We start from the raw sequence: 11,176 nt of genomic DNA, 5'->3' as shown, positions 1-11,176 counted from the left end.
AGCAGGCTTGTAGTTCCCGCTCTGCTTCACTGGTCCATCTCTTTTCAGTCCTTACTACTGGCTTGGTTGATTTTAATTTCTGCCTGTAGGTTGGAAGAAGATGAACCAGACAGTGATCAGATAGTACCAAATCTGCTCTAGGGACAGAGCGATATGCATCCTTTATTGTTGTGTAGCAGTGATCCAGTATATTTCTGTCTCTGGTTGGGTATGTAATGTACTGTTTGTATTTGGGCAGTTCACGTGTGAGGTTTGCTTTGTTAAAATCCCCAAGAATAATAATAACTGAGTCCGGGTATTGTTGTTCTGTGTCTGTGATTTGAACAGTCAGCTGCTGCAGCACGGCATTCAAACACACGTTTGGCGCGATATACACAGTCACCAGAATAAACGAGGAAAACTCCCGCGGCGAGTAGAAAGGCTTACAGTTAATAAAGAGTGCTTCCAAATTAGGACAGCACATCTTCTTTAACGTTGTTACATCTGTACACCAACTTTCATTGATGTAAAAGCATGTTCCACCGCCTCTCGTTTTCCCCGTTAACTCCGCGATGCGATCCGCTTTGAACAGCTGAAAGCCCGGCAGATGTAACGCGCTGTCCGGAATGGCTTCACTCAGCCATGTTTCTGTGAAGCACATGGCAGCAGAGTTTGAAAAGTCTTTGTTTGTGCAGGTGAGGAGATGTAGTTCATCTGTTTTGTTAGGGAGAGAGCAGAGATTCGCAAGATGAATGCTCGGCAGCGCTGTTCGAAATCTGCGCCGACGCAGCCTGACGAGCGCGCCTGCTCGCTTCCCTCGCCTGCGTCTCATAGTGCATTTAAACAGCACAGCCATGCCTCCGACTAAAATGTCCAACAAAACGTCCGAATATTCAAAATCCGGGAAAAGATTGGCTGGTATATGCTGTCGAATGTTCAGCAGTTCGTCTCTGGTAAAACTGACTGGAAAAAGATTACTAAACACAAGACAAACAAACAAAAACAACAAAACAATAGGAGCGCTCCACACCGAGGCGGCCATCTGCGGCGCCATCATGATATTTGAAAAAAAAAAAAAAAATCTATTTAATGTGCAATGTGTTTAACAAGAACATAGCACTCAAATTTTAAGGTTTAGATGTGGTTCAACTACCTCTACAACAGGCAATAAAATAACATGAATAGAAAGAGAGACTATTTTGTTCCTCACGCATGTTGAAGTATACAGCGATTCGAGGAGCTGGGCACACTTTGGGGTGTGCCTGTTGGAGTGTGGTGATGCTGCCTTCGATGGGGATGTCCAGGGCACCTCCTTCGGCTAGTGTAATGAAAGGCTGCCTGACTGTGGCTAGGCCAATAGGGCATGATGAAGCCCAGAATACCAGCTCTGTGGCATGGAGAAGAGGGAGGAACAGCACCCGTTTAGGAGTGACTGCAGAAATGCTATCTGAAAACAAGGGTGGGTACATTAGTATTAGTTTGAAAAATATTTTATAATTTAATAATAGACAAGGGTAGTTGACATATAATGTGTCCATGGACCTTTTTTTTTTTATTTTTTTTTTTTTATTATAATTATTATTCACATAAAGTTTTTAGATAAAAATGCCTTCAATAATTCATTTTAAATGGTCCTGCAGTGTGACAAATTAATTTTAATGCAAATATTCTATGTAGTATTTAAAATAATATAAGGTTATAAAAGCTGCAGGCATAATAAATATAAAAGAATAAGAAAAAATTATGTTTAAATTGTAGATTTTTCTATTATAGCATGTCAGACCACAGAACATGTCAACTTCCCAAAAGTTTTTCATGTCAGCTACTCACAATTGTCTTGGGTGGCACTGACTGTCTAAATGACAGAATTTTATTTTATTTTATTTTTATTTTTTTACAACGTGTTATAAGATTTTCAAGACTCTACCCTAAATTCATAATTTGATATTGGAATATTTTTATATTTTCATTTCAAATTTGCAAAAACGGATCTTGAACCTGAACCTGGAGGTCATCGTAAGCTTAGAAAACAAAATCTGGCTAAAAATGAATATTGCCACAGAGGAGACGCCTCTGACGATAATAACACTTAGAGGCAAGTTGTGCTTAGTACAAAGCAAGTGGCATAAACCGACCCAAACCAGTCACATCTCCGCACAGGGGCCTGGGTGCTGCTGCAGATGGAAGCTGGGGTTAAATTCAGCTCTGGGTGTAACCGTCCGTAAACAAGCCCAGCAGACCTCAAACATGGCTTCTAGATGCACTGCTGCCTGTAGGGAAGATTCTAGACACAGAGGGTCAAAGACAAGGGCACAGACCTGTCAGTAGCAGACAGTCTTTACAGGACACACAATGATTCCACTGTCATAATATTAAACTAATATTAGACTTAAATAGTCCCAGTGACAAAAATGAACTTTTCTGTTAAGGGGCACTATTTGCCCCATGGATTTGATTTTTAGGGGAATTTTTTCCTTTATGAGTGCATATTTTTTTATAACCATTCAAAAAATATACTGAACATCATCCTTATCCAATACTTTAATTTAATAAATTCATTTAACATTAAAATTATCTGAAATTCTTAATTTATGCTATAGACCTTAGTCAGGAAAGACACCATATTGAAAGGGATAGTTCACCCAAAAATGAAAATTCTCTCATTTGCTCACCCTCATGCCATCCCAAATGTGTATGACTTTCTTTCTTCAGCAGAAAACAAATAACGATTTTTAGAAGAATATCTCAGCTCGTAGGTCCATTCAATACAAGTGTATGGTGATCAGGCCTTTGTAGATCCAAAAATCACATATAGGAAACATAAAAGTAATCTAAAAGACTCCAGTGGTTAAATCCATATATTCAGAAGTGATATAAATGTAGGTGAGAAACAGATAAAAAAAAAAAAAAAGTGGTTCTTTTTTATTATTTTTTTTACCCTTAATCTTCACTTGCACTTTTACATCTGAAAGTCACTTTTACATCTGTTACTCATCCACACCTATCATATCGCTTATGTAAATCGCGAAGAAAAGGATTTAACCACTGGAGTCTTTTGGATTACTTTTATGCCAACTTTATGTGCTTTTTGGACCTACAAAGATGAAATATTCTAAAAATCTTCATTTGTGTTCTGCTGAAGAAAGAAAGTCATACACATTTGGGATGGCATCAGGGTGAGTAAATGATGAGAGAATTTTCATTTTTGGGTGAACATTTTAACTTTTTGTGATTGAAAACAAGGTGAGGAATAGACTTATCTTAGTTAATAATATCTTAGTGTCGATGTTGTTCAGCAGAAGAAACATTAAAAAATATGTCATGCCAAAAATTCTAGTGAAATAAAAACTCACGGGCTGTGATAATTAGATGTGACTTTGTACATTTGGATAGTACAACTCACTGTGCCCCTATACCTCAAAGCCTCACAACTAGGCCTAGAATAGAACAAGAAATATGTCAGATATTACAAATAAAAAACAAAGGAATTCATTATGGGGGCATCTTTTGCCCCGCATTTTACATTTTTGGGGGCATTTTGCCCCAAACTCTGGTTAATTTCTGACCCTTAATGGTCCATCTTTAAAAGCAACACAAGAAAGCTGATTAAGCTGACTACTAAAGATTTGTATAAAAAATAAAATAAAAAAAATAGCCTATGTGAACCTGCTGCAAACAAATATCAGCGGTGCACATATGCACCTGCGAAGAAAAAAGCAGTCAGTGTGACTCAACACAGCAATAGTACAGAGAAGGAAAGAATGTGCAACATTACCATGTGTTATAGAGGAAGACAAGAAGCTTTCCCTTATGGGCTGCCCTGTCTACCTACTGGTCGCCTTGGATACACATTGTGGACATCACAAAGAAGCCAGTGTACAGTCCTGTGCAGACGCCTTGGCAGCAGCTCTGGACATAGTAGCCATGTTCCCTCATGTGCAATGACGTAATGTTTTGGAATGATCAGAGCAGCTCAGCCAGAGTCAGTGTAATGGATGAGTGGTTTCTGTGGACAGAATTTTGAGAATTTTTTTTTTCGTGGGTTGATTCAGTTTGGTTGTCCATGGATCATGCCAAGTCCCTATGTTTCCGTCCAAGTTGCGAATTTAATTTATGCGAAAAATCAGAATATCGCAAAAACAATGTGCGTTCAAAAGAACAAAACAAGGGGAAAAAAGTGCAAGTTTGTGTTTAACTTATTTGCTCTGCAAACTCTATACAGGCTTTGGATTTTTAGGACACCAGTATTTCAGAATGACCAGGGCAACAATTCAGTTGCGATGATTGGTCCGCTGGTTTGTCCAGTTATGAATGAATTATTCAATCACATGATTTTTTTTATGCACATCCACTGATATATAACTGGATTGCTCATAATAGAATTCTAAACTGCCAGCAGTAGGTGAAGCCACTGGAAGTGCTCTGGCCATCTTACTTTTCCCTACCGACAGAGGGCATCGACGAAAAGTCAACAGACGAAACTCTCAAGATGACCCGATATGCTGTGTCTAACTGCGAAACAACGTTCATTAAAGGATGTGACAAAAGTGCCCACAGGTTGCAATTTATATAGACTATGTACCTATTAAGCACAAATGAGTCGTTATCCCCACTCATCATAATCTTTAATAATCAACCATAAAATACAACATCAAAGTGTATAAATTACCCCTTTTTTAAAGCAAAGGTATCCAATAGCGACATCTGCAGATTGTTACAGGATGCGACGATTCTCTGTCTACATAGAGTTTTAAAAAAAGATATAATTATTAATGAAAAATGACTAGCTTTGTGTTGATATTGTAACTAGACAGTACCTCTTCAGAATAAATCCAGAAGAGCCAAATATAAAAATGTAGTATAGTCTACTGATATCTTATCTCAGTTTCTTAAACTTGTTTCTATTGAGGTAACACGTGTGCCGCTGAAGGTAATGCTGCTGCGATAAAGAGTAACATAACACACTCGCACTTTCAATAAGCAGAAAAAAAATGAGAGTCCAAATAAATAACTAATTACATGTATAGGAAGATTGCATTGTGCTGCTGGATATGCAGACTTCAATTTCTTTTTTTAAAGTGACTGGATGGGTAAAAATTACTCACCAAAAACAGATGATTTCCCATTAAGACCCATAGGGAGTACAGAATGTTAGGGAATACAAAGATGGCGGCGCAGTAGCTTCACTGTTGTGACTTCAGGAGCAATCCAATTCTATATTATAGATTAGTGGTTGTCACCCTAAAGAAGCAAATATTACAGCTTCTCCTACTTTACATCTTGTGGACAGTTCCCTTAAGTACACTTGACATTGCGTGCTAACTCATATGGGGAGTTGTTCTTCCGCACGACCTAGTTGAAACCTCTCTACAATAACGGCACAAATACAATTCCTCCGAATTTTCTTCCTTCAAGACAGCAATTAATCTCTCATGCAGTCGACTACATGAGTCAGTGGGCAGAATCTTCATGGCAACGAGAAGACTCTCCGCTCCCCTGCAGTGCTCCGGCAAACATCACGCTCACACTTTTCAATAAAGAGCTTTCCCACTTCAAAGCCTCACATTATGTGCAACCGATTCCCAATGGTGAGTGGCGCGTTATATCATGTTATGAACATACCAAATTGCCCTCTGTCCTGTTACGCAGACGCGTGGCGAGCTCTTACTGGCATTCCGACTGGGTGCTAAAAAACGATCGAACATGGTTATACGATCCAATTTGCGCATCGGCCACCCCGTTTCAATGGTGTTCTGCCTTCCATGGTTTCGTCCTAAGATGCGCCAGTGTTACGAGCCGAAATACACAATCTTCTCGCAATAATAAGCCTGCTGTTCCACTGCGCAAATGTGTGGCACGTTCTCATGGTTGTGTCAGAGTTGGTGTTTACAACAATCGAGCACAATCTGTGGTCTGACCACACAATATGCCAGTGCATGCACACACTGCGACACACAGCGGGATTTACAGCCGTTAATTCCTCGTTCTGGAGAAGGACGGCGGGCTTCGGCCCATTCTAGTTCTGAGATGCTTGAAGCATCAATAGATATGAAGGATACGTACTTCATGTACCAATTGCACTGCATTACAGGCAGCTTTTTAGGTTTGCGTTCGAGGGAACTGCGTATCAAGTTAAAGTCCTTCATTTCAGTCTGTCTCTGGCTCCCCGCATGTTCACGAAATGTATCGATGTGGCGCTCACCCAATTGAAAAAGAACGGTGTGTGTGTTTTGAATTACCTCAGCGATAGGTTATTACTAGCCAATCGGAGGCACTACTGAGCGAACACAGAGACTTACTGCTTTGCCATATGAAAAATCTGGTCTAATGTCAACAGGCGAAAAGCATACTTTTCCCCAGCCAGTAAATCTCCTTTTTAGGAATTCATGAATGTGCACCTCATGAATGAGCGTGTACAGACCATTCTTCGATGTGTGTTTCAGTTCAAATTGAAAAACATTAATACAGAATTCATTTAATTTTTCCTGTGCATCGTGGTAACTCGCCACTGTCTGGCTACTCTAGCACCATGGACAGCGCCAGCCTTCTACCAACAGGGTGTTATGCTGGGTCAAGTTTTCAGAAAGAAAGTGCTGACCGAAAATGCATCCAACACAGGTTGGGGCGTGGTGTGTAATGGACGACTGACTTTTGACACCTGGAAACAGGTGCAAAACGGCCATGACATGTCAACCGCCTAGAGCTACTGGCTGTCTTTCTAGCTTTGAGAGCTTTTCATTCCGATATTGTGAATCAACACATTCTGATTCGTTCAGACAACACAACAGTAGTAGCATATATATGTTACCATGACACACTGGCCCACGTATGGCAAGTGAAACACAAGTGTGCGATTCCCCCAGTGCACCTCCTTCATTCTGTCATCAGCAAAGTCCGAGTGGATATGGAAACAGTTCTGTTATTTGCACTGAAATGGTCCAATCAGCCATGGTTTCTGGAAATGATAGAGATGTTATACAGCTTGCCATGGGAAATACCACTGATAAAGCACAATCTGGCATAGCCAGACCAAGCTGTGGAAACTGCATGTGTGATCCCTGAACGGAGCATGCTAAACACGTCAGAACGGACACATTCGGTAATGAACACCATTTTACAAGCCAGAGCACCGTCCACGAGACACCTCTATGCGCTAAAATGGCATGTGTTCACTGATTGGCATCTTTCACATGGCAATGACCCAGTAAACTGCCCTATATATGAAATTCTCATATTTCTTAATGAGCGATTAGATGCAGGACCCACTCCGTCAACACTCAAAGTTTATGTGGCGCCTATATCTGCGTATCACACCTGAAGCAAGTACCACTATAGGCAAGCATGATTTATTCATAAAGTTCCTTAGAGTAGCAAAATGATTAAATCCACCTCGGCCGGCTACAGTCCCGACTTGGGACCTAACTTTGGTCTTAAAAGTACTCGCAGGGCCCCCCTTCGAGCCTTTGGACTCTGTTGATTTAAGCATGCTCTCCATTAAGACCACTCTAGTGCTGGCCCTGGCCTCAGTAAAACAGGTTGGTGACTTACATGCATTATCAATTGAAAATTCATGTCTGGAATTTGGCCCCGGTCTTTCAAAAAGCCACTGTCAAACCTAGAAAGGCTATGTGCCTAAGGTTCTAACCACACCCTTCAGAGCGCAGGTGGTTCACCTTCAAGCTTTCTTCCCTCCCTTCCCATCCTTGCATTTGTTATGCCCTGTGTGGTCGCTACAAGCATACGTTGAGCGCACCCGCCAGTTCAGACTGTCTGATCAGCTCTTTGTGTGCTATGGAGGATGCACAAAAGGAATGTCCATCTCCAAGCAAAGACTTTCTCACTGGATCATTGATGCGATTGCCCTGGCTTCCGAGTGGGTAAGATCTGCCCAACTGGTGTTAAAGCAGACTCAACTAGAGACATAGCCTCCTCATGGGCATGGATGAATGGTGTCTTTACAAGGCATATGTTTTGCAGCATGATGGTCTTCTCAAAACACATTCGCAAGGTTTTACAACCTAGACGTAACATCTCTCTCTTTACAAGTCCTCTCTGTTTAGAGCACTTGCTATTTTGTTTGCCAAACATACACTTATGCCCCTTCCCTTAAGTACGGTCATTTTACACAACCGCCTGCATTCAGGCCGTTGTAATTTACCATAAAGTCACAAGCATTTTCATTATAAATAAACTCCCTTCCAGACTGGGTTCGTGAAGGGGTTAATTCATACTATATGACTATAGTTCATATATTGATTCTGAGTGCTCCCCTCCTGGCCCAACATGAGGGTCACTCACTTGCGGCATACTCATATCAGTCACCGTTCCGTGGAACTGCGGCGTCATGTTTCCTCTCTTGAAGGATATGTTGTGTAGTGCGGTGTGATGGAATTCTTTTCCCCATATGCATTAGCATGCAATGTCAAGTGTACTTAGTTGTAAAGGAACGTCTCGGTTACGTACATAACCTCGGTTCCCTGAGACGAAGGGAATGAGACATTGTAAACGCTGGCTGCACTACAAGACTCAGAGTTCTTCTGAGGTGCGAGTGATGAGCTCCTTGTCCCTCAGTCAGAAAATTCTGAGGAATGGTGTTTGTGCGCCATTATAGTGGACAGCTTCGCGCCTAAAAGGGCTGGTTTCAAACACCATAGCCAATATTAGAATATTGGCATTATTGTAGAGGTTTCAACTAGGTCGTGTGGAAGGACAACACCCCATATGCATTAGCACGCAATGTCTCGTTCCCTTCATTTCAGGGAACCAAGGTTACGTATGTAACCGAGACATTTTCCCACTTCCTTTGGTGATTGTTGTGCTGCACTGATAGCCTGAACACCGGGGCAGGTGAATGCTCTGACATCGTGATCCGTATATATCTTCTTCCTTGTAACGAATAGAATATTATCCATGACAAGCTAATTAAACATTAAACATGATTGTCACTAGAGGGCAAAATGCAACTGTCATATCCGCAGGTCGGAGACGGTGAAACGGGCGTGTTTTCGCCTGTCAGTCATTGACGCTCTGTGAGAATTTGGGCATGCTAAGATGGCCGCTCGAACACTTCCAGTGGCTTCACCTCCTGCTGGCAGTTTAACGTTGCTTCAGCGATCCAGTTCTATATATATATCAGTGTGCACATCTTGTATTCCTGTTAAATTCAATAGGAGTTTATTTGGTAAATGTGTTTTCATCATAGTTAATGAGCATTTCTTCTTATCAAATGAAAAACGTATCCATCTTAAGCGAGTGTATACGTTTTCCATGTGCATTTTTCACATCTTGGTGCTTCCATCCAGCAGAGTTTATGCGATATCCTAAAATGTGCATAAAAAAGTGTTGATGGAAAGTGTGATTTAGAACTCTAAATTTATGGTTTGCATCCAAGGCCTGCACATGCTATGATTTGTGTTGAGCCACTTTCCTGTCAACTATGAAACAATGAGCAGCTACTCCTCGTACACATGTACACAAGTTGAATCACGCAAAATGAGACAATCCCTATAACTCATGCAACATACAGTTTAATATAATTCAAAGGTCTAATCATCTTTCATATGGGATGGCACTGCGGTGAGAATTGCTAACAAAAACTGTCAATTTAAAGGGATGGGAATTTCACATGGACAGTGAACTGGGATTGCACAAATATTGCCTGCACTGAGAAGCTATCTTGTCAGTCCATAGTGTGAAAACAAACAATATTTACATTCACTGAAAACATGCATACATTTAACAATTTTTTAATTTTTTTTTTATTATGAATATAGTAGAATGAGTTTGAATATAGAAGCTCAGGACGCTTAGGGTTAAATTTTTTAAAGAAAGTCAGGACTAGTGTTTAAGATAGTTTAAGATAGTATTTAGGAGTAAATACACAAAACACAGTTTCATTATTGTTTTTGAAAGAAATTGATTCTTGTGTTCCCTAATGATGCATTAAATTGATCAAAAATACTGCTGAAACACTAGTAATGATGCACATTATAATTAATGTTTGAAATTATAATTTATTTTAAAATAAAATTTTTAATCATGATGATAAAGCCCTATTTTCAGCAGTCATTACTCAACCTTCAACACTGAAATATAGGTGTTGTAAAAAAAAACAGATCAATATTTAAGTCCTTTTTTTTACTATAAATCTCCACTTTCACTTTCAGATGTGTAAGTAAACAGGCACCACATGTGACTTTCAGATGTGAAAGTGAAAGTGGAGATTTATAGTAAAAAAAGAAAAAAGAAAATTACATAAACATTTATCTGTTTCTCACCCACATCTATTATACCACTTTTGAAGATATGGATTTACACACTGGAGTCTTATGGATTACTTTTATGCTTCTTTTATCTGCTTTTTGGATCTTCAGATTTCTGGCCACCATCCACTTGCATTGAAAGGACCAACAGAGCTTAAATATTCTTCTAAAAATCTTCGTTTGTGTTCTCCAGATGAAAGAAAGTCATACACATCTGGGATGACATGAGGGTGAGTAAATGATGAGAGAATTTTTCATTTTTGGGTGAACTATCCCTTTAAGAAATCATTCTAATTTTCTAATTTGGCACATAGGAAACACATTTCTCCTGAAATGCCTATCCAGTCTATTTCAAATAATAATAATAGTACTAATAATGAAATAAAATGAAGTCTCAAATAAATGTCTTACATGTTTTGTCAATTTAATGCATCCTCGGTGAACAGAAGCGTCCATTTACTTCAAAAACAAAAAAGTCAAACTTTTGAACGGTAAGTCCCACTGAAAACAGAATAACCGGTTCCTAAATTCCAGTGTTGCCTTCCATTTAGCAAAGACCATTATACAAGTAATGGCATGCATGGTGCATTTCAACACAGGGGGCACTGTAGGTCTATGTTGCTACTTTGTACTGTTGATTTTTTTTTTTTTTTTTTTTTTCGGGCTACATGTAAACCTCCTAAATCGAAAAAATGCATTAAATGAATGGTACACTTCTAACAGTTGTGCAATTTTACAAGCAGTTTAGATGGAGAGATACAAAATTCAGCCTTAAGGGAGGGTGGATCTCTTACTTTTGAATACCGTTGAGTTCACAAAAGAAGGAATCTAGTATCCAATCTCTTGTGAGGAACAACAACAGGAGAAGGAGAGGAGAATCCCATTTCAAGCGCGTTCGGGCGGCGCACTGTTGAAACTTTGTCCAGCTCCTCCCC

At 39.9% G+C, this 11,176-nt stretch overlaps 1 protein-coding gene across 1 annotated transcript in view; it reads right to left on the bottom strand.

The window, feature by feature from the left end:
- The window catches only part of LOC127423333 (uncharacterized), an 11,503-nt gene extending 336 nt beyond the window's left edge, over positions 1 to 11,167 (bottom strand). Inside the window, exons 1-5 of the mRNA XM_051667536.1 lie at positions 11,036 to 11,167; positions 3,755 to 3,985; positions 3,333 to 3,416; positions 2,115 to 2,263; positions 1 to 1,426 (exon numbers count right to left, since the gene is read on the bottom strand). The exon at positions 1 to 1,426 is cut by the window's left edge and continues 336 nt beyond it. Coding sequence (XP_051523496.1) covers positions 1 to 1,036 — 1,036 coding nt within the window. The 5' untranslated portion in view covers positions 1,037 to 1,426; positions 2,115 to 2,263; positions 3,333 to 3,416; positions 3,755 to 3,985; positions 11,036 to 11,167. The remainder of the gene's footprint in view (positions 1,427 to 2,114; positions 2,264 to 3,332; positions 3,417 to 3,754; positions 3,986 to 11,035) is intronic.
- Positions 11,168 to 11,176: the final 9 nt, after the last annotated feature.

This window comes from Myxocyprinus asiaticus, chromosome 32 (assembly GCF_019703515.2).
Source record: "Myxocyprinus asiaticus isolate MX2 ecotype Aquarium Trade chromosome 32, UBuf_Myxa_2, whole genome shotgun sequence".
NCBI lineage: Eukaryota > Metazoa > Chordata > Actinopteri > Cypriniformes > Catostomidae > Myxocyprinus > Myxocyprinus asiaticus.
This window is presented reverse-complemented; position numbering and strand designations above follow the sequence as displayed.